General features: G+C 41.4%; 1 protein-coding gene across 8 annotated transcripts; it reads right to left on the reverse strand.

The window, feature by feature from the left end:
• Positions 1-463: 463 nt before the first annotated feature.
• On the reverse strand, positions 464-21,059 carry SMTNL1 (smoothelin like 1). 8 transcript variants are annotated; one of them, XR_009621476.2, is made up of 9 exons: positions 20,942-21,013; positions 15,818-16,369; positions 13,019-13,157; positions 12,277-12,331; positions 11,539-11,709; positions 6,591-6,693; positions 5,055-5,206; positions 2,865-3,072; positions 464-826 (listed from the first exon to the last, which is right to left on the reverse strand). XR_009621476.2 is itself a non-coding variant. In XM_087881566.1 (8 exons), the coding sequence occupies exons 2-8, from the start codon at positions 16,304-16,306 to the stop codon at positions 2,928-2,930; spliced, it is 1,254 nt and encodes a 417-aa protein (XP_087737692.1). In that variant the 5' UTR covers positions 16,307-16,369; positions 20,942-21,059; the 3' UTR covers positions 1,952-2,927. The 8 variants fall into 8 exon arrangements, 2 of the variants coding, with proteins under 2 accessions (XP_087737692.1, XP_087737691.1); XR_009621475.2 differs by lacking the exon at positions 20,942-21,013 and adding an exon at positions 20,848-20,910; XR_009621479.2 differs by lacking the exon at positions 20,942-21,013 and adding an exon at positions 20,771-20,810.
• Between the last annotated feature and the right edge of the window lie 2,049 nt (positions 21,060-23,108).

The following is a 23,108-nucleotide window of genomic DNA, read 5'->3' on the forward strand; positions in this document are numbered from 1 at the left end:
TTTCAACTTGTTCCTCCCCAAAATCCTTCCAAGCTGCCGAGAACAGAGCAAAATCACCACATGTAAATCTCTGCCTCCAGAGAGGTTTTCATTGCCCCACACTGAAAGCTTTGTCATTTGATGTTTGTCCAGCACTTTTCCTGTAAACCAACAAAGGAGGGAATTCCCCCCCCTCTCCCTCCAATCAGCTTGTTTATTCTTAGCCTCTTATCTGCACAGTGTGATTTCTTTGCTCAAAGTTCAATGGTTTGGGGAGTAGCTGAATGCAGAGGAGCTTATTTCTTAGGAAACAAACATAAGTTTGTGTCACATATGTCGTGTTGCTCAAACCATTTTAAGATGCCCGGGCAGCTACATCAAACAGAGCATGTTTGCATTCTCCCTTGGAAACCATGCTGTAGGCCACCTGAGTTGCCGTTGCTAAAACAGAATGCAGCATAAAAATACAGTGTGACAGCCTTGACTTGGTGCAGTTGTGCTTTAATGGAACCGGTGCTTGGTAAGGGAAAGGGTGATGGCAGCATGGGTTGCAGGAAGGCTTTTGCAATCCAAAAAGAGGATGCGGGGTTGCTGATGGTAACATCTGGAAGGACACACTGCTTCTGAGTCATGTGTCTTTGCGGCAGGCTCAGTTCTGCTTCCATAAACACCAGATGTTTGAAGTGCTGACATGACATTATTAAGCGTTCCTTTCCTGCTCTTTTCAGGTGGCACATAGCAAACTTTAGTCGGGGTTAAGTAGCAGCGGTTGATTCCAGTGCCATACTCGGGAAATTGCAGAATATATATGTCTTTTAGCCTGGCTACATCCCATGTTGCATTCTGCCTGAAAAATTTAAAAAAACAACAAAACATCCAAATTTGAGGTGTCTTGGAGAAAACACAGAAGCCAAGCACGGTGGATGGTTCCAAGCATAGCTTCCCAACAACCGCTATCATTTCTACAGTGTTTCTAAGTGGGTTTATAGGCCAGCCTGCCTGCCAATTGGATATAGAAGGACCATAGCCCTATGTTTCTTTGAAATCCTACCAGCTTTAATGTGGAAAGGATCCAGCTGTTGAATAAAGTTTTTTTCCCAATCTAGAGCCCTCCACATAGGTTGGACATGTTGACTGGGGAGCTTAATGCATAAAGTCTCATATCTCATATCTGGTCAGTCATTGCTAGAACACTCTGCTGGTATTCCATCTTTTGCCTGAGATTATTTTGTCACGAGTAACTCTCTTTATGTGCCATTTTTACTGCACCAACATGCTCCAGCTAGACCTCTAACAATCACCTGGAATTGGAAACAGCAATATTTATTTTATTTCTAGATAGTCTGTTCATTTAAACAGACTATCTAGAAATAAAATGGTCTTGCAAGCCAAAATGGCTTATCTTTCCAGTAATGAGAATGTTAAGATCCCTACCATCATGATGAACTTTTCTAGGGATCAAACACCTTTAACATCTTTAAGCATTTCTTGAATCATTTTTTAAAAATTTGATTTATATGCCACCCTTCTCCGGAGACTCCGGGCGGCTTAACAATGCGTTAAGCAATAACCTTCATACTTTTGTATATTTTATACAAAGTCAGCTTATTGCCCCCACAATCTGGGTCCTCATTTTACCTACCTTAGAAAGGATGGAAGACTGAATCAACCTTGAGCCTGGTGAGATTTGAACTTGCAGTAATTGCAGGCAGCTGATGTTAATAACAGTGCTTTAGTCTGCTGTGCTACCAGGGCTTTATGTGTTATCCTTTATTGTTTTCCACCAACTAAAGGAGCGACATCATCAATGGACATTTCCATTTAAGGAGATACTATATTACTTGGTAGCTAATAAACTAACATGGCATTGAGACCCATGAAGGAAAATATACTATATCCCAATAAGAGCATCATTCCCAAATTCTGTTCTGATCTAAGCTTCCTTAGAAATTAAACAGCACAAACTTAGTCCCGGCAAACCTCTTTAATTCATACGGCTGTAAATTACTTTCATTTATAGTCCGCAAAACTTAATAAACAGTCTTTCAAGGAAAGTTATCAACACCCACCTATCTCATGTGGAATGCTGCCAAGGAGCTAATTTCCAGATGCAGGGCAAGACCAAACTTGGCACAGAGTCACAAACAGAAGTTTCAAATCTTGAATCGGCCAGATGAACTAATTGCTTCCTGCAAAAGCTCATGTCCCATTCGCTTCTCTTTTATGTCTTATGGGAGGAGCCAACCATCTCCAAGCCTTACTCCCAAATTGACCCTGTTTCCTTAATTGTTCCTGCCTCCTGGCAGCTCTGCGCATGTGCACACTGGGAATAGGCTCACGCTGTTCTTCTGCCTTGCTGATGTCAGACTTTGGAGACTCCGGAGGCAGCAAAGAACTACCAGATGGCTTTGGCCCCCTCTCTGCCTCTGACTCAGAGCCATCGTCCGAGCCTTCCCCAGACTCCAGGACTGGCCCACATTCCTCCCCAATCTCCTCACTGTCCTAATCTGCTGCCAGCTCTGCTGGCTGCTGGCGGACCACAACAAATTCTGAGGGTGGGACAATAATATTGGTTATGCAAAAAAAAAAAAAAAAATCCAAGGAATATGTTGAAGATTTTTAAGTTAAATATGAAACCTTAATTTTTTTAGCCCTCATACCTAAACATGTGTAGGTGTTCTGTGCTAGATCTGGAAGATGGGGGAATAGTTTAAAAACAAATTATGACTAAAATTCTTCTTTGCCAGGTGCTACCAATTAGCAAGAACTCAAACCTTCTATTATTTTTCAATTTCTTTTGGTTTTATCTAATTGCAATTAATGTGATTCAAGAATTTCAAGGAGCTAGTCCCCTTTGAAGATGAGAACCACAGAAACCTTCTTACCTGCCCCCACCAAGTTTTTCTATAGCTTCCCATGAGCCTCAAACCAAAGCCTGCTTTGCATTTCTATTTCTTCTTGGTCTTTACTAGCCCTTTCTCCACCAAGCTGCGATAAAGTTCCTGGACATAGGTGTAGATGCACTTATTATCAGGAACACTCATGCGCACCATGTCCTCCACCTCCAGAAGTTGAGCACAGTCTGCATATTTCCTGAAAAAAAGATGGACAAATAGTCAACTATGCTGCATACCTCAATAATTTGGCAAAGCAGCTTGAGTATAACTGTTCATCCCCAGAATTAACAAGCTTTATTCTAGAGAACTGGATCAGGATGCAAAATCATGGTGAGGTCCAAGGAGATAGTGAATTTGAACCTCTTGCCTGTTTAAGTTGAATAAATTTCATTATAGCACTAGAGTAACACTGGGTACACCATAAGTCACTGAAATTATTTTGAAACTTTGGGAAACATAAAATAATTGCAGAACCTACTCTTGCTTTTGATTATCATTTTCCTTTGTTCTAGCAAGGACTCCTGCTTCTTTTTCAGAATGGGTCCTTACTCTGGCTATTCAAAGGCTTTGAATTCTCTCCTTCAGAGCTTAATGTTATCTTGAAGCTTGATATTTATTCAGCCTCACCAGCATACTAACTGATTTAGCAATTTTGGTAAGGGGTGTCCTAAAAGTAATTGTCTGTTGCTGCTTGGTTTGAGTCCTTTGTAGAGTAGATAATTACTGATTATTATTTATGATGGTTATATACTACCTCCAAGTTCAGAGATACAATAGTGTGCATGTCAATACCACTATTGAAGGACAAGTGGGAGATTCTCAAAATTTATGTTTAACTGTTGAAGAACACAGTTCTGCTCTAGATTAGATTTTAATCTGATCCAGAGGACACTTGGGTTATTATGATAATGTTCTTGAAGGTGTGTTGATTTCTTGAAGTTTCCTGTTTTATCATGCTTAACAGTTGAAGGTTGATCAACTACGACATAACTACTTTTTCCTGTAAAGCAATCCCTACTGTGTTAAGCCATTGTGAAGAGCTCCTTAGCAAACCTCACTATGTGCTGGTTACAATCATTCTTTTTAAAACAAGAGATGCTAACAAATAAAAGATAATAACTCCAGGGTTTTTAAAATTCTATAGTCTGGTTTCAAGCTTAGCTTTGGGCCAAAAAAACTTTTTGAATCTCAGTTCTGATATTGCTAATTCTCATAGATGTACTGTAGCTGGATGTTTCAATATTTTTGACTATACTTATATTCCTGATCCTAGCTATTTGAGAAGGAATATGTATCAACCCAAAGAAGTTGGGAAACTAATAGCAGATAACTTTATGGATTGGAGAAATGAAGGTCAATCTCTTTGTAAAAGTCTGTATTCTTCTTTTAAAATTCAGATTCTCAGCTTGATGGATTTGTGTGAATCTTAGATGGGGATGTCTAAATGCTAAGTGTGAGCAAAAAAAGGGGGGGCATTTGTCAGTGGCAGACACCCCTAAATACTGTAAAGATAACTAGGCCATGGCCATCTATATTTTTCTCATAGCAATGAAATTAGACTATTGCAGTCTGCTGCATATAGGGTTGCCTAGGGAGATTTTTCATAAACTTTAAAACTGATCCAAAATATTGCTGCTAAATATAGACAAGATTTGTGGTTAGAAATATATGATGCCAAACATTTAGCCACCAGTCAGTTTAAAAGGAAGCTGCAAGATTTCAGATTGTACATCCCACATGGTATGGAGCTCAAGTAACAGAATAAAATCTGCACAACTGTACCTGCATATGAAGATAATTCTATATGCTTTTCTCTAAGTTTCCCTAGTTTGGGAGGTTATGTGCCTCCCTGCCCTTTCCACATCCTGCTGCTTGTATGAGTGGAAGGCCTTTTGATCATGCTACAATTTTAATCCCTGTTAAAGTTCGCAACATTTGCACATCTACCAGTTTAATTGATCAGTTATTGGACACTGTTTTGATCTTTTGTAACACTGATATTTCATATGAACTATATAACAGTAGAGGTCAAAGGCAGGGCAAAATTACTCCAGAGAATAACTTCACACATTTACTAACACCATGGTGCCCTTTCTGGGAGTTAGTACTCATCCCTGACTCAGCCTGCCCTAGACCTCTGGTTGTGGCCAGAGGTCTAGAATGGAGGGGAGTGCTCACTCAGCAGTAGAGAAGGCCAGGGTGAAATTCTCTTTCCGATTTGCTGGGTCAAGGTTTGCATAGTCAAAGGCATCAGGAAAGAACTTGTGGATGAGGGCACAAAAAGCCATGCCACTTTTCCAACTGGTAGAAAAGTTCTGAATGTCCACATGCTGAAAATGAGAAAAAGAGATAGTAAGCACAAAAGGTCAACCACTTCTTTTTTAGGTTTTCCCGCACTAGCAAGTGACTGAAACATGCATTCCTATCTATCTAATATAAACTTATCATTCTGGTAGAACACGTTGTTGGATTGGAACAAGTTGTGTGAATGGATTTTACTTACATATGACATGAAAAAGTTATCTGTAAAATATGGCAGTAATTGGGGAGCATTCTGAATCTAGATTATTGTGTTAACATCCTCCTCTTTTTGAGCATTGTTAATTGTAACTTGGAAGTGAAAGGAAAAAATTGTAAGGACGATGGAGAATTAACTTACTGCCCCCGTGTGCTCGGCATTCTTACTTCACCTTACTGTTGTATTTTAAAATTTCACATAATGTTTCCATCATTTATCTTTCAGTAATCTTTCAAGCCTGCCTGCATTATAGGTCATGATTTGTGAAGCCATAATTTCTGATACACAGCACACATTGCATGTAGCGATGGCTTCGTCTATTCTGCTGGATGTTAGTAATATTGTGATAGGCCCTGTGTTTTGTAGTACATGAATTATCAACACATATGTCACCATTTTGACTGTATGCTAACAGTTTCACTAAAGGTTAGGTATTATAACTTCAAAGTATCTTACAATCTCAGTATGTGAGGTATATTGGCTTTCAACTAAGATTTTTAGTTCACGAACTCATTCTCTTAACTCTTTGAGTGAAATTCAACATCTGAATATAAAGCATAATGAGAAAACAGTACAGGCTAAAATTGCACACATGAGTCTTCATATTCACATGATAGTGAGCATGTGCTGGTTAATAACAACAAAATACCAGCATCGCACAAAGAAGTACAGTATTTCCTGACCTAGTTCACAGAAGAGATTATTCTACTATGATGCCTCCAGGCCTTTGCTCTCCAACTCTGATCAAAAACAGGGCAAGAATTTGGAATACCATCAGAATCAAGAAATTTCTCTGGGATTACTGTATATATAACAACAACAACAACAACAACAACAACAAAAAGACAATACAAACAAAAAGTAGCATCAGGGGGCTTTTGGGGGGGGTACTACATAGTCTTTCATAGTCTTTAACTCTGGGTAGTGATGCTTTCCCAAATACTCTTTAAAACCCAGAAAGATGTATACTCACTTCTGAGTAAAGTACACTATGTTGGAGTAAGTTTGCCAGAACTAGGGAATATTGGCTTCACATCTCTTAAATTCTGATCATCCACAAAGGCCTTCCTGCTGTTGCATTACTGGTGCCCCCTAAACCTGATTTCACCTTCCAAGGGAAACCAACTTGCCTACTTCACTTCACAGACACATTTAAGGGCACTGGAGAAGTTCTCATTTCATAGCTGATACCTTACTTCATAGCCACGGGTCATGGCCCGACACCATTCCAGCAACATGGTCTTCACAGTGTTTGCACCTCCAGTCCTCTTGATATTGGGGGCAGGACCAGTTGCAGCCCTTTGGAAGACAATTAAGGGGAAGAAAGGGAGGGAATAGGAAGGTAGAGAATAAACAAATGTATTTTTTAATCATACACAGATCCTATGAGATTTGGCTGGTGCAAGTCCCTTTTATCTCTATTACCGTATTTTCTGCTGAACATCATGTGGGACAGAGATCTGCCTGGTTTTGTTGTGGCCCCGCCCTCTGAGCCTGTCCCATCGGAGGAAGAAAGCTCCGAGCATGAGGAAGAGGAGTCAGCCAGGCCTCCCTCTCCAGGCCCCTCCCCTCTGGCATTGTCTCAGGTGCCGGCCGAGGGAGAGGAGATTAGCAGGGAGACAGGTGGCTCGGATCAGAGTGACGGAGAAACATCATTCCTGGACGCACGCCTCCGAAGGCGTGATAAACGATTGCAGCAGCTTAGGAGGCGTGCTAGGGATTAGAACTGAGTCACTGGACCACACCCCAGAGACTATATAATAGAGGGTGGTGGTCAGTGATCCTTGTGACGAACAAAAGTAAACCTTGGATAGTCACTAAAGCCTCGTCCGGAACTGCTGAGAGAAATATTATTCTGCTTGGACTTTTTGTACGCTAAGTATCTTATCTTTCTGTTTTGTGGAAATAAACGCACTTGGCAGACGGTGTGTAAATCGCTGCCAAGTTGGAGATAAGACCTGGGTGTGTGCCAAAGTGTTTCCTTAACCCTCGGCTGGCTGTGTTTGTGTGTGTGTGTGGACGGGGACAGATCAGGTTTGTAGCAATATATGCTATCTAATTTGATTGTGTAAATATGTATGCATTTTATAATTTGTGCAAGAGAAACACTTGGTCGGGCACGTTTTTTTTCTGGAGGTGCTGAATATGGTTGTGTTCTGATGGACTTGCCTGGCTGTGCAGACACCTCTGGGGCAGGGGTGAAATGCTCCTGGTTTGCACCGGATCACCTGATCCTGTAGCGATGGAGGTGGGTGGTTCGGAGAACCAGTAGCAAAAATCCCTCCCCCCCGCCCAGCTGAGCCGCGCAATCATCAGAGGCTTTTTTTTTACTTTTAAAAGCATTTTTTCTACAACCTCTTCGGCCGAAAAAATGCTTTTAAAAGTAAAAAAAAAAGCCTCTGATGATTGCGCGGCTCAACTGGGATCGTCAAAGGCTTTTAAAAGAAAAAAAACCCTTTTTTTCTTTTAAATGCCTCTGACGATCCAAGCTGAGTTGTCTCTGCTGATCAGGCAACTCAGCTGGGATCGTCAGAGCCTTTTGAAAGCATTTTTTTACAACCTCTTCGCCAAAGAGGTTGTAGAAAAAATAGTTTTAAAAGTTAAAAAAAAGGCCACGCCCACCCAATCACATTAACCCCCCCAAGCCACGCCCACAGAACTGGTAGTAACAAATTTTAGATTTCATCACTGCTCTGGAGTATAGATAGCAGTGTGGGCTTTCGCTGCCCAATATCTGAAGTTTATTGTGGCAGTTGGATCTAGTCACACTTCTTAAACATGTCCCCTTATAAATGGTCTTGGATGATAATAGAGGCCAGTGCTGCCTGGGGATGATAGATACTGCTTGGGGAAGGCTGGGTTTTTATATTGTGGTAAACCAAGTATGAGTAACCCTTAGCTCTTCAGGGATTATAGAGTTTTTCTACGTTAAGAGCAGAATTGGGTGATACAGTGAGGCAAACAAGACAGTACTGGGTGGGCTACATAAATATATGTATCTAGAATTTTGGGATTTTCTTTTTGGGTTGGGGGGATTGTTTTTTCAATGTTAAGGTACATTGTGTGACGAATATGCTCAATTTCCATTGCACGACACCTTCCTTTTATCGAATGGCCCTTCAATAAAGCAGCAGTAGCATACAGTAAAGTTCTAAATACCCCACTTTTTTAAAAGCTTTGAAAAATCAGATTTGGGGTTGTTGTTTTTTTTGTTAATCTCTCACTTCAGCTATGTGTGAAGCACAGTTTCTTTCTTTGCTTTCTCATTGAACAGAAGGCTTGTCATACTCCTTGTCTCATAGCTTATGTTTCAGCCAGCCAAACTTGGAGAAAACTTCTCAAGTGCAGTTATGTTGGTATGAAACCATACATTCCTGCCAGGATTTGTTGGAATACTATATTCATCATCAAGGCTGATCTGGCACCACAGAAGAAGAAGTCTTTCTTGGCTTCTCCACATTTGCCAACAATTTTCCCAAAGCAATCCATCCATTGCAATGAGCCAGATAGCAGGCTATCTTGATTAGTGTTTTGTAAACCACAGGTAGTCCTCAACAGGGGTGAAATCTACTTACCTTCCTTACTGGTTCGGAAGCGCATACACCCCGCGCGCGAGCAAAGCAAGCATGAGCGCATCACGTGCACATCTGCGCATACAGAAGGTAAAAAAAACATTACTTCCAGGTTAAAACCAGGAAGTAATGACACCCGGGTAGCGATTTCTATTGGATCGCCAAACCACAGGGAAAAATCGCTACCAGATCGGGTGATCCAGTCCGATCCGGGAGCATTTCACCCCTGGTCCTTGACTTACAACAGTTCACTTAGTGACAGTTCAAAGTTCCCACGACACTGAAAAAAAGTGACTTATGACCATTTTTCGCAGTAACGACCTTTGCAGCATCACCATGATCATCTGTTCAAAATTCGAATGCTTGGCAACTGGTTCATACTTATGACCGTTGCTGTGTCCCACGGTCATGTGATCACCTTTTGCGACCTGTTCTGCCCCAGCTACAGACCCCAAAGAACGTAGCACACACAAAGTCCGAACAAACCTTAGTTTACTAAATTAAATCAGTCTTTTACGAACAAAGGCTGTTAATTAACTTCATTAACAGCCTACAAGACACCAAATAATAATAACCATAATTTTACTATGGTTGGCAGAATGCCCAGAAGCAATTTGCAGGAAACTGATAAGAGAAACATTTTTCCTGGCGGAATAAAAAACAACCTTTTTATTCCCCCAGGCGGGCCTGGCCTAATCTTTCCCCTCTTTTCTTTTAATATGCAAATTTTAATCTGCTTTTTAAATGATTGGGGTGTTTTAATTTGTCTGGGCCAAATTGTTTAATTCGATTTTATTCTGTTTTTTAAATTTTGTATTTATGTATTTTACTGTTTGGCTGTTCACTTCCCTGAGTCCTTCGGGAGTAGGGCGGTATACAAATCAAATAAAGATAAAGATAAAGAAGATTAAGACGCAAAGGAATGTGAAGTTGTTCCCTGCAAATTGCCTTAGTCGTCGTCCTTCCTTAAATAGGCTAAGGGAGTGGCCAATTAGCCCCAAGCCTTACTCTCGAGGAGACCTCCTCCTGAGGAGCCACTCCTGCCTTTTGGCAGCTCTGCGCGCCTGTGCATCAAGAAGAGGCTCCTCCTCTTCTTCCTCTTCACTTATGGGAGCTTTTGGAGGTTCTAAAGGCCCTGGCTGAATCCCCGCCTCTGGCACCACATCTTCTCCAGCCTCCTCATTGTCTGACCTGAGTGCCAGCTGCACAGGCTGCTGGCGCAGCACCACACCAGCCTCCTCGCTGTCGGAATCAGCTACTAGCTGCACAGGCCGCTGATGGGCCACAACACCTTCTGACAAGCAAAGTCAATGGGGAAGCCAGATTCACGTAACAACAGGGTTATTAATTTACCAACCACAGTTATTCAGTTAACAAGTGAGGTAAGAAAGGTCGTAAAATGGGACAAAAAAGAGCCTTGGTAGTACTAGGGTTTAAGGCACCCTGTTATTAAGCTGCTTAAGACCAGCTGCCTGCAATTACTGCAGGGTTCGAATCTCGCCAAGGCTCAAGGTTGACTCAGCCTTCCATCCTTTCTAAGGTAGGTGAAATGAGGACCCAGTTTGTGGGGGCAATAAGCTGACTTTGTATAAATATACAAAAGGATGAAGGCTATTGCTGAGCACATTGTAAGCCGCCCTGAGTCTTCGGAGAAGGGCGGCATATAAATCAAATTAAAAAAAAAAAAACTCATTTAACAAATGTCTCACTTAACAACAAAAATTTTGGGTTCAATTGTGGTCATAGGACAAGGACTACCTATATTAGACAAATGCATGACACTATATACAGGAAGGGAAAGGGTTCCAGAAAAAAAAAAAAGGGAGGAGTTTCTTTAATTTTGTTTTTCTTTTGGTACTTAGTAAACTCATGCAGTGCTATGGTAGAATTAGGAAGCTATGGACCAGGTGATTAGAGCAGGGGTCTCCAATCTTGGCAACTTTAAGACTTGTGGACTTCAACTCCCAGAGTTGAATTCTGGGAGTTGAAGTCCACAAATCTTAAAAGTCGCCAAGGTTGGAGACCCCTGGATTAGAGTATTGAGGCAGGGAGACTGAACTTTTATTGACTGCCATTCATAGGTGGGTCTTCTTGTCTCAGTACTCAGATACTGAATATGACTGCGGATATAGAGAGGTGAGCAGTGGATGGCACTGAATTAGGCAGTATGATAAAACACAGTTTGGAGTTGCATACTGTGAGAATGAAATGAAGCACATTAAGGATGTTTTGCAAATGGAACAAATTTATCATCCGGTGGAGCTCAACGCACAGCCTATTTTAGGGCTTATGTTAAATTATTCATTTGTTTTCAGTCTCAAAATGTCTGGAAACCATGCCGCAGAGTTTCATCGGTAAGTCGGGCAGGCCACATACAGCTGGAGAGATACTGCCCACTCTAGCGCTAAGACATAATATAATTGCCTTGGTTTCGGTTTACTGTAAGGTATGCATTTAGCCATCGTGTTTTGTAAGCCAAACTACAGAAAGGTTTATTGGTATATCCATCAGCAGGGCTGAACAAACTGTAGTGAAACGAACTATGGCAGAACCTGTGACACAGCGGCCTTACCCTCCAAACCTCTCCACAATGGCTTTGCGGGACTGTCCCCTGGGTGGCATCCTTGGCCTGGTTATCTCTCTTCGGTCAAAAGCAGGCCTCTTCTTTTTCTCTTTGGCAGCAGCTGCTTCCTCTGGTGCAGCAGAAGGGGGCTCTTTCTCTCCCTTCAGGGCAGCTTCAGGGCTGAGAACCAGAAATAAAAACAGTTCTCCTCACTGTTACTACTCCTTGTCCCATTTTGGTCATCCCAGTCATTGCTGAACTTTGCTTTCTGAGTGCTCCCTGCAGAGTAAAAAGTGGTAATGTAGCCTCTGGGATGGGCAAAAGATGCAGAATTGCTGATAGACAATGATTTGCAGTCAATTGCCAAGGATCCTTTTCTCTCAATGGTTTAAAAAGAAGGATCCACCAGCTCACCCATTCTTCCTTCCTTCTGTATCTAATGATAGACCTGAAGTGGGAAAAAATTTGAGGAAGGAAGGCTCCTGTGTTTAGCAGTATGAGCTATATTTAACTCTGAAACTCAATCTGCTCTTCACTTCTTCAATTCTTAGGTGTATATTTATTTATTTAGAAAATTTATTTGCTGTCCATCTCGTATCCAATGATTATGGATACATCTTTTGCACCAGGTTCTGATAAGCGATTATCAGGCTTGTAGCCATCTCCCCCAATATACCTTGTAAACCTGAATCTTGTCCATCTCAAATGTAGCCCACCCTCTAGAAAGGCTTCCAGAGATTATCTCACCTGGTGATTTCCGCTGGAGCAGCTTCTGGAGCGGTCGTTGGTGGAGTAATGCCACCTAGATTGGATTACAGACATGTTATTAGTTTTTCTTACCTTGTGAATGAACCTCTGTCCCACGTCTGAACTGCGGTCTCTTTAATCACCTCTGCATCTTGCCCTCATCCATGTTTTGCAGTATAGAAAATAGCAGCAGACGGTTTCATAAATCATTACAGGGAAATGGAGAAAAGACCAGCCTGATGGGGACAGGGGGCAAAACTGGGATTCCTGCTTACATTGTCAATAAGGTATCAGTGAAGGTCATGAGAAAAATGTCTTCAGAAGGACTGAGCAGTAATGCAGGAAGTTATGAAGTCTAGAAACACTGATTGTGGAGGGTTTGTTGCTTCACTGGTAAAAAAAAAATAATGATCTACTTAGGATTAAGGTCCAGGCAGACATTTTAGGATAAAGGGTGGACAATTAATTTTCCCAAGGGGATACATGAGAAACTGGGACTGTTGTGGAGGCCCACTGATGTTGCCCTGCCCCTGGAGCCCCACTCTGCCACTCCATTGATGCCACAGGCTGGAGATGGATAGCTGAAGGGTCAGATGTAGCCCATAGCCCATAAAATACCTACGTCTGTTCTAGGAGGTATTATTTTAAGCCAGAAATCCCAGTTGTCACTTCTCCTTTTGGTCTATTCTATCCAACTTTAGTGTATTTGGTTTTCTCAGTTGCTGAATGACATTTTCCTTACCAGTCTCCAAACCTTTGAGCTCGGTGGGGCTTTGTGGACTTGCTTCAGGAGAACGAGGAGGGAATTCTGGCCAGAATTCCTCCTCTTCCTCCTCAGGTTCTGGTGAAAGAGGCTCATCAGAAGTGCTGCCACTTCGACCCTGCAGGAAGGGAAGGAAGGTGGGGAAAGTCAACCAGATTAATTTTTTCCTTCATTTGATTTTCTAGGTTTATATTCTGCCTTACCTTCAGCATCTCAAGGCAGCATGCATAGTATTCTCTTCTCCCATAATAACTTCCCATTGTGATTAATTTGGACAGTGACTGTCCCAAAGTCATCCAATGCACCTCCTTCAGTGAGATGCCCCAGTCTTCCCCAGTCTAAATCCTTAAGCACGGCAGCACCCCGGCTCTTTTGTTCATAACTAGGCCTTACAAAGTTCTTCTTTTTGTTATGTATTCATATATACTGCTCAAAAAAAATAAAGGGAACACAAGCAGAAGACATCCGAGATCTGAATGAATGAAATAGCCTTATTAAATACTTTGTTCTTTATATACAGTAGTTTATACACTGCTCAAACAACTAAAGGGAACACAAAACTACTGTATGTAACGAACAAAGTATTTAATAAGGCTATTTCATTCATTCAGATCTCGGATGTCTTCTGCTTGTGTTCCCTTTATTTTTTTGAGCAGTGTATATTGATAAATAAAACAAACAAACAGAAATGATAGTTTACAAACTTCTACATAGATGGATTCTATTGAAAACCTTTCCTTGCTATTCTTCCCTTGTGCTTTCTAGCCTAAGGAGCAATAGTTCATCCAGTTAATACAGGGCTGGAAATTCCGACTTTTTCTAATCAGTTTCAGAATGTAAGCAGGGAATTCAATTTTTTTTCTACTCAGTTTTAGATATTCAGCATTGTACCTTTTATAAACTCATCTGGTAAAATCTCATCAAAATTTCTTGTAGGCTTTCCTCCCAGAACAGGTGCCGTCAAGTCATTTCCCCAAAAGTTAATACTAATGATATATAGGTTAGTTTTGCATTTTCAGCTCATTTTAAATTGTAGTAGGAAGGTCCTGCATAATTTGAGATTTCTATAAAGCAATAATGTAATTTTCATTTTTTAAAAATTGCATCCAAAGTTTACCTAATTTCACTTACAGTAAGTAATGCTAGTTTAAAGTCATCTCCTATCTACATAAGTTCAGAGAAAAATCTAGAGCTGTGATGGCGAATCTATGGCACGCAGCACCCTCTCTGATGGCACGCGAGATGTTGCCCCAGTTCAGCTCCACTGCGCTTGTGCACATGCCCCCCGCCAGCCAGCTGGTCTTTGGGTCTCTGCTGTGCCACGCATGCGCAGGGGGGCAGGGTGTATGCAGGGGCTGCACGTGCATGCGGGGGGCACATGTGTGGGGTGTGTGCATGCATGGGGGCGGGGTCCATGTGGGGGGCTGTGTGTGCATGCACGGGGGTGGGGCGCGTGCAGGGGGCACTTTGCATTTTGGGGGGTCGGGTGCGCGCACATTTGCGCCTGCACACACACGCTTTGGGCACTCAGTCCAGAAAAGGTTAGCCATCACTGCTCTAGAGGTTGCTATGAAAGTATAGAACAAGGACAAACTCCCTTCTTTCCTTGCTTCCTCCCTCCCTCCCTCCCTTCCCATATCTGAAACCCACAAAGGGAATTGCAATGATATTAAGATAATTCTGGGAAAAGTTAAGGAAGAAGTTGTGACATTCTTTGAATGAGGACATTTAGTTTTGAAAGTTAGATAACCTTAACTGATCTATGTTTTCTTATTTTGCAAGCCTTTGTTTTTTGATGATTTGGTAGCTAATTTCGGTGGCAGAAAATCAGTTCATTCTGGGGGCTGTATGACAGTGACTGGGAATAGCATGTATATGACGGATCATCTACTCAGGCTATAAAAAATGATCCCACTTCTTTCAACCATCTTCCCAAGGAAAAGTTCCTTCAATTGTAATTTCCTATGAGTACCTGTGGAAGAGTAACACAGTTTCTTTGCTTTTTCTGTCTTTACCAGACGTCTTATGATTGGAAGACATAGAAACAAGGGTGAAGAAAACTAGGCAAGTTACCATATAAATGTGTTGTTATTTAACAATTCTTTCACATTCTTTGTGAATGGTTGAATAATAGTATGGGTAGTCCTTGATTTACAACCGTTCTTTTAGTGATCGTTTGAAGTTTACAACAGCACTGAAAAAAGTGACTTAAGATCATTTTTCACACTTACAACCATTGCAGCAGCATCATGACCACGTGAATAAAATTCAGATGCTTGGCAACTGACTCATATTTATGACGGTTGGTGTGTCCCTGGGGTCATGTGATCACCTTTTGCAACCGTTTGACAAGCAAAGTCAATGGGAAAGTCAGATTCACTTAACAACCGTGTTACTAACTTAACAACTGTAGTGATTCATTTAACAATAAAAATTTTGAGCTCAATTGTGATCATAAGTTGAGGACTACCTGTATAATAAAACTTGTCTTACTGTAAGTTTTGTATTGGTATGTTGTAAACATAATATAAGCTGGCACATAGCTAAACGGAAACAAATTAAAATTAATGACAGACATATATATTAGTCCAGGTTAGTGTATTGTCGATTTGCCCACCAACATGAAGTTACATAGACTAAAATAATGTGACATGAAAATGCAAGGGCAAGAAGGATAAAAAATACTCCTGATGTTTTATAGAAAAGAAGTGCCAGGAGCTAATTCTCTTGAAAGAAAAGAAGCAAATGATTACAATTTGAAATATATTCTGTTCTCACCTCTTCCTTGGCATTTTTCTTCAGAACATCAGCCTTTTTCCCGTCCTCTCTCTGTAGGTCTTCTGGTTTTCCAGAAACATCATCTTTGGTCTCAGATACACCTTCAGATTCTGGTTGGCTGCTTTCTTTGACTGTTTTCTCCTTCTGGCTTGCCTTGGATGCCGTCCCCTTTTCAGATTCAGAAGCCTCTTCTGTAGATTCTTCCTTCTGCTTTGCCTCAAGTCCAGCAGCCTCAGTTACCCCAGCCTCCTTCTCTCCATGCACCTCATTCCCAGCAGCCATCTTTGCTTTCTCTAATTCACTTGCATCATCCACCTCTTTCCCAGTTTCTTCTGCAAACTTTCCGTCCTCTTTAGTTTCTTTCTCACCAGTCTCTGCTTTTCCTGCCTCACTCTCTCCTTCAAATGCATTTTGAGTCATTTCTGACTTCTGCTGCAGTTCGTTGATCTGCTGGTTCTTCTCTTGTTCCTTGGTTTCTCCAGTCTCCATAATACCAGGTTTCTCTGTTGTTCCAATGGAGTGCAAAGTAAGTGGCCTATTCACACTCCACTCCTGGGAATAAATAAATAAATAAATAAATAAATATTGAAAAAAAAATAAAAATAAACATGAAATCTCAGTGTTAAAGGCTTCCACTTTTTTTACACAAATTAATAACGTATATTGTAACTGTTAATTTGTCCCAACTGCTTGGGCAATCCTTGGCATCTCTAATTTGCAGTTAAATGTGTGATCTGACTCTATTGAAAAGCTGAGGGCATTTAATGTGATGAGGGACTGTTCACTCAGAGAAGTCATCAGTGAATGTGTGTGTGTGTCAATTGCACTGAATACATTTTATTCCTTAAGATCTAATGTAGATGCCAGGAGGAGGAGGAGGAATATGGAAGGAGAGGCTGATTTCACAAAACCTTTCTTCTAAAGTATATGACAGTGATGGCTAACCTTTTCTGGACCGAGTGCCCAAAGTGTGTGTGTATGTGCGTGTGCGCGCCCGAACCCAAAATGCAATGCATGGATGGGCCCCCGCATGTGCCCTGTACCTGTGCATGCGGCAGCCACCCGCATACGCACGTGGCCCCGCCGCACTTGTCTCCCCCGCACGCGCCCCACCCCCGTGCATGCATGGCAGAGACCCGAAGACCAGCTGGTTGGTGGGAGACGTGCATGCATGCGCGGCAGGGCTGAACTGGAGCAACGGTTTGCGTGCCCACAGAGAGAGCGCTGTGTGCCACCTCTGGCACACATGCCACAGGTTCACCATCACGGGTATATGACATGCAGCTACGAAAATTCTATAACTATCGCCAAACTGGAGTTTTTGCTGTGCTGAAAATCACCTTACATAGTAATCACATCCACGGCAGTAAAAACACTTGCTATTCTCTTCTTCTGCACTTCTTCTGTATTTCAGAACAATTTGATCATATGCTTAGTATGAGCCATTAGAACTGTATTAAAGTTTTCAGAACTGCAGCTGAGTAACCTCCTTTATTGGACATTCTAGTGCAAGTGGGGCTGCATTTGTGTGCATCCCCCTATATTTCTGAACATAGGAAACATGACCTACAGTCTCATATCCAACGTGTGAGATCACAAAACGTGGCTTAACACAGAACCTGGCAACATGTGCTTTAATCCGCCCTTCTTTGAGTATTAACAGGCAGAACTATGCGCGCGGCTAAACTCACCAACCTCTATCTGGGTTAATCCGGTACATTTTTCTGCCTATGACAGGGTAGCAAATATTTCTCATCCCCAGCATAAGATACATGGTGTTATTCCAAGTAAATACAGTATAAAGACTTTTGGCATGTAAGGCAACAGTCTTGTAGACAATCTCCTCTTCCTGTGATAGTAAAAATACAGCAGTCATAAAAGTTTTAGAAGTTGCTATTCTTGCCTCTTTCTGCCTAATGGTGAGATTGGTCCCGTCAGAGAACACTTCAAAGGAGCAAATTATCTGAAGCACAAGATAGATCCTCGGTGGCTGGGAAACTCCTGTCCTCTTCCTTTCTTATCACTTAATAAATCATCTTTAAATAAAACCTGCCAATGAAGTCCAGGAACAGCCAGTGACTCAGACATGGAAAGAGCAAGCGGCAGTTCTGGGGAAAAGGGGGCAAGTGAGTTGCTGTAACACCAACTAAAAATACCCTCCTGACATTTGCAAAGACAGTGGAGAAGTCAGCATGTCTATAAGGCTCTTAGTTCATTTCGCTTGGTACCCTATTATTCTTCCGGGGGCTGTAACTCCATATTCTATTGAAAGCAATAGATTTGTTAGTTTTTAATTACTAAACACATGGTAGTTTAGTAAAAAAAAACACAGTGGTTAGAATGCAGTACTGCAGGGCTAACTCTCTGCTCACTCCAGGAGTTCAATTCTGAGTGGCTCAAGGTTGACTCAGCCTTCCAGCCTTCCGAGGTTGGTAAAATGAGAACTCAGATTGTTGGGGGCAATTATGCTGACTCTGTAAATCGCTTAGAGAGAGCTGTAAAGCACTGTGAAGCGGTATTTAAATCTAAGTGCTTTTGCTCTTGCTCTGTTAGTAAAAGTGCTCTTTCAGTTAAAAAAAAAAGCCACACCATTTATTATCCTGTTTGCTCAATATATGAATTGTAGGGGAAGTTTCCCATTGTTTTCAGAAAAGAAAACTTTTTCCTGAAAAAGCGAGTGAGAGAGAAAGAGCTACAAGAAAAAGTCCCTCACTGAATAATGATGATGATCTGAAGATGGAAATCTTATGTAATCATCCAAAGAATCATTGGCAGGTAACTGTGTATGTCCATTGACTGGTTCCAAATACATTTTATTTATTTATTGGTTTGATTTATATGCCGCCCTTCTCCGGAGACTCAGGGCGATTTACATTGTGTTAAGCAATTGCCTTCATACTTTTGTATATACCTGCTTAGTAGGGCTTTCGCCCCCCCCCAAGTGGTGTTCTTTTTTATACAAAGTCAGCTTATTGCCCCCACAATCCGGGTCCTCATTTTACCTACCTCGAAAGGATGGAAGGCTGAGTCAATCTTGAGCCTGGTGAGATTTGAACTTGCAGTAATTGCAGGCAGCTGGTGCTACTTAACAGCACTTTAGACTGCTGCGCCACCAAGGCTTTTTCCTACTTCGTTTTCAGCCAATCTCCACTCAGGGGTCATCCTTCCTGAACTGTGCTCATGTTCTTCTCTTTCATCTCCACACTTCTGCCTTGGATTCCCAGTGGCATACTCATAACTCAGTCACACTACAGCAACTGTAGAAATCCTTAGGTGCCCTTTCATTGTAGGACTTTACTAAAATATGAGAATATCCCTAACACACTTAGGAGAAATAGATGCTTTTGTTCTCAGGTCATCTTTGATCTGAGATGATTTAAGAATGCTAAACAGACAATTTTCTTTTTTGCTTCTTAACTGCCAGATGAGCTTATTAGAATCAAGATGGGAAAAGTCAGGGCTGTAGGCAGGACTGGGAAATTGAAAAAGCATCCTGGAAGGATAATGGCAAATCATTTTTGTAATGCTGATGAGATACATCCACAAAGTTATCAAGAATTGAACCAGATTAGAAAGAAGTGTCAGAGTATGTCTGCTGGGATAATGGTGCAAATTTCATTCTTCTCTACTGGAGCTATAAGCATATTCACTAAGTCACAGAAGCAGTTTGAGTACATTAAAAACCATTTCACTGAAGAAATAAATTCTTAAAACCTGTGCATGCCAGTCACACAGAATATAGGGCATTATTTGAGCTAAATGCTGAATATTGTGGTGAATTCTGGATGATTGAGTATTACCGCCTGCCTTATTCTTGTCCTTCTAATACCAGTTGATGCCTTTCCAGCCTTTGAATATTCAGTCATGCCATAAGTTCCTTGAAACCAGACTAACTAAAGTCTGCAGCAAAGTGGGAAAATCTTAAAGAGTATAGTCCCGTGTTAACTTTCTTGAAATTGGTTTATATGAGATTTGTACCAACCTTGGTATCTTTATTTCTCTTTTCAAAAAACCAGAAAAGCATAGCAGAAGTTCTGTGCCTTGCTGACTTGCATGCATTTTAAATTTTAAATGATTTACAGCTCTGTAAATATGTTTAAACTGAAAATACATTCCAAAGCTCCTTGAGAGCTCCATCATAGAGCATTTGCTATTTTCCTTCATACACCAGTTTTCTCAGAGGTGTCACCATTGTAAAAGAAATTGAGATTCTTGGCCTTCAACATTACACAATAAACAGAAACTCAAATGGTGTACCTTTCAAAATATATCTTTACCACTAACAATACTAGGAAGTTACAGATTCAGAGAAATAGAGACAACACATTTATTTTTTATCTGAGGAAAAGGATTGCCTAATTTAGCCTTCAATGAACATTTAGACTGAATATTCCAAAATAATCTCAGAATGATGTATAGTAAAAACACTTTTTAAAAAAAGTATGAACAAGGATTCCATACAGCATATAAAAGGGCAACATAAAAGTAATCAGCAATAAAACGTAAAGAACAGGATAATAATCAGAGATAAAATAGGTTGGATAATATATATTTGGTTTAAAGACTCAGTGAAATCAAAAGCTCTGGGTCTGCAGATAACTAGAATAAACATCAGTTGAGCCTTTTTGATGAACTAATGCCACAACCAGAGCGCCATCCATCAGGAGGCTCTGTTTCTGGCCATTACTTGCCACCCTGGGATATGGTCCATCTTTGCTCTTTTGAAGAACTCTCAGCATCATAGACTTCATTACTTTTCTTCTTTTCTAGTTCTCAGTGTTCTTCAGTGAATACTTTAGAGAATAGCTAATTCCCATACATAACCATTCTTCTTATGTGTCCTAAATTTTTTGGGGGGAGATAGGAGAATATGATATGCGCTTAAGTATAACTTCACCATGAGGTTTCCTCCCTCCCATCTCTATTTCTCCTTCCAGAGTATAAAAATCCTACCTGAGCTCTCTAGGACCTGAACATGGTGTAGGAGTCATCAAATGGCCATCTCCTTATATCTTGGGATAAACACTTACCTGGAGTCACACCTAGGAACAGTTCTTTAGTGAGCCCAGAGTCTACTATGGACCATTTAGAAAGATGATGCCCTAGAAATCAAACTCCACCTACCTATTGGTAGGCCCTTCCCCGAGGCTAGCTGACTTTCTCCGTGTCTTCTTTCTCCTGACTTCTTCTGCCAATATCTCAATCCCCACTCCTATCGCTATGCCTGCCTGCAGCATTTCTCTCATTGTTTACTACTCTGTTGATACAGCCACCCTCCATTCTGTGATGGGTAACTAAACACTCCTATTTTTATCAGGAAGGCAGCAGGTGCTTCTTTCAATCATAGCCCCTACTTCTCAGAAGAGCCAGATGGAGCCAGGACAAGGTAAAGAGTGATAGCTGCTAGCAGCCTCTTAGCAGTTCAGCTCAACATTTAAGGGAATCACAGGAACGAACTATTTTTCTCTTTTAGGGGGAAAGTGAGGTCTAGCGAGCTGCCTGTAAGAGATTTTTTAGCCTGTGTATTGGTCTCTCGAGGCATCAGCTGTATGGGAGAATACTCCAGTGCTATTAATAATAGACACAGTTTCCATAGCCTTTTGTCACTTCTGATAAACAACAGACATTCTAAGGAAATTTGAAAGGTGGCCCACAGGGATTCAAAGAACATTTATACAAAAAGCAAAGGAAACTGCCAGAATACTTTAAAAAGAAGTCATATCCTTAAGAGGATCGAAGGAGCTGTACAAGTATATGAAATGTCTCCATTTAGAGCAGAACTGTTATTTACTTCCCTTATGCATTGCTATTTAATGCATACGATGTTTTGGGTTTCCGTAAGAGGATAAAAATTCTAAATAAATAAAAGCAGGAATCCAGGCTCTAGTACTTTTTTCCCCATTGAGGATTAGAGATGATACAATGCAGGGCGTTGAGTGAACCAACATTGCCATACTTCATTTTTGCACTCTCTTTAAGATGGGTTTAGCACCATAGAAGCCCTGGGACACTCTGTACTCTTGAAAAGCAGTAAATTTCACAGAAATGGAGAATGTCTGAAGGAATATTGAGAGTGAGATGTCATCATTCTGAATGAAGTTGAATATTCAGTTTCATCAAGAGACAAGTGCACCTCACTCATCTTGGATAAAGCAAAGAGAGCTTTGCTTGAATTATTTTAATTTGATATTGTAGCTTACTTATCAACTATCAAAAAAATTGAGTTATGTGGAGATTTTTTTTTTATTTTTTTAAATTTGATTTATATGCCGCCCTTCTCCGAAGACTCAGGGCGGCTTACAATGTGCTCAGCAATAGCCTTCATCCTTTTGTATATTTATACAAAGTCAGCTTATTGCCCCCACAAACTGGGTCCTCATTTCACCTACCTTAGAAAGGATGGAAGGCTGAGTCAACCTTGAGCCTTGGCGAGATTCGAACCCTGCAGTAATTGCAGGCAGCTGGTCTTAATAAGCTTAATAACAGGGTGCCTTAAACCCCTGTACTACCAAGGCTCTTTTGATACATTACCTTATTTTTCAAAGTATAAGATGCTCCAGAGTATAAGACGCACATTAGTTTTTGAGGAGGAAAACAAGAAAAAACAAATTCTGCCTCTGCCCACCAGCATCCATCGGTATTCACCTGGCTAGTGTCCTTGCAGCAAACAGCAAACAGCCTGGTCAGCTTCAGCACGTTATCGCAGCTTGATTTAGCATGATCAGCTGATTGGCAGTTGGATTGGCCTCCCAGAATACCACTAATCAGCTGTTCCACGCTGTGGGGATCGCCAGAGCCCATCGCCGCCTCCACATGTTGCATTATCAGCCTCCGTGCGTTGCGTTTTCGGCCTCTGCATGTTTCATTTTTGGCCTCCATGAGTTGCATTTTTGGCGAGTTCCAGGTGGTGGGGATTGCAGCCGCCACTGCTCCCCACCACCCAGAACCAGCCAAAAATGCGACGCACGGAGACAAAAAACGGGGCATGCGGAGGCTGAAAACGCTATGCGCAGAGGCGAATAATGCAATGCGCAGAGGTGGCAATTCGCAGTGATGTGTTGTGGTGATCCCTGCAGCCTGGAACAGGTCTAAAACAGGGTGTGCGGAGGCCGAAAACACGACGCGCGGAGGCCAAAAATGGCTGAAGGGTGGGGGTCGGCGAGTGGGTGGGGCTTCAGCAACATTCTGTGTATAAGATGCACCAGAATTTTCACCCACTTTTGGGGGGGGGAAGTTTGTCTTATACTCCGAAAAGTACGGTATATATGAAGTATGAAAACAAAGCATGTTT

This window comes from Pantherophis guttatus, chromosome 1, assembly GCF_059756535.1.
Source record: "Pantherophis guttatus breed Tessera chromosome 1, ASM5975653v1, whole genome shotgun sequence".
Classification (NCBI taxonomy): Eukaryota; Metazoa; Chordata; class Lepidosauria; order Squamata; family Colubridae; genus Pantherophis; species Pantherophis guttatus.

Excerpts from the sequence above, each read along its gene's own strand:
- SMTNL1 (XM_087881566.1), bottom strand. The coding sequence starts at position 16,306 with ATGGAGACTGGAGAAACCAAGGAACAAGAGAAGAACCAGCAGATCAAC. Across the intron at positions 11,710-12,276 it reads GCTCCAGCGGAAATCACCAG|CCCTGAAGCTGCCCTGAAGG; the intron begins GTGAGATAATCT and ends TCTGGTTCTCAG. Across the intron at positions 3,073-5,054 it reads CTGGCCTTCTCTACTGCTGA|GAAATATGCAGACTGTGCTC; the intron begins GTGAGCACTCCC and ends TCTTTTTTTCAG.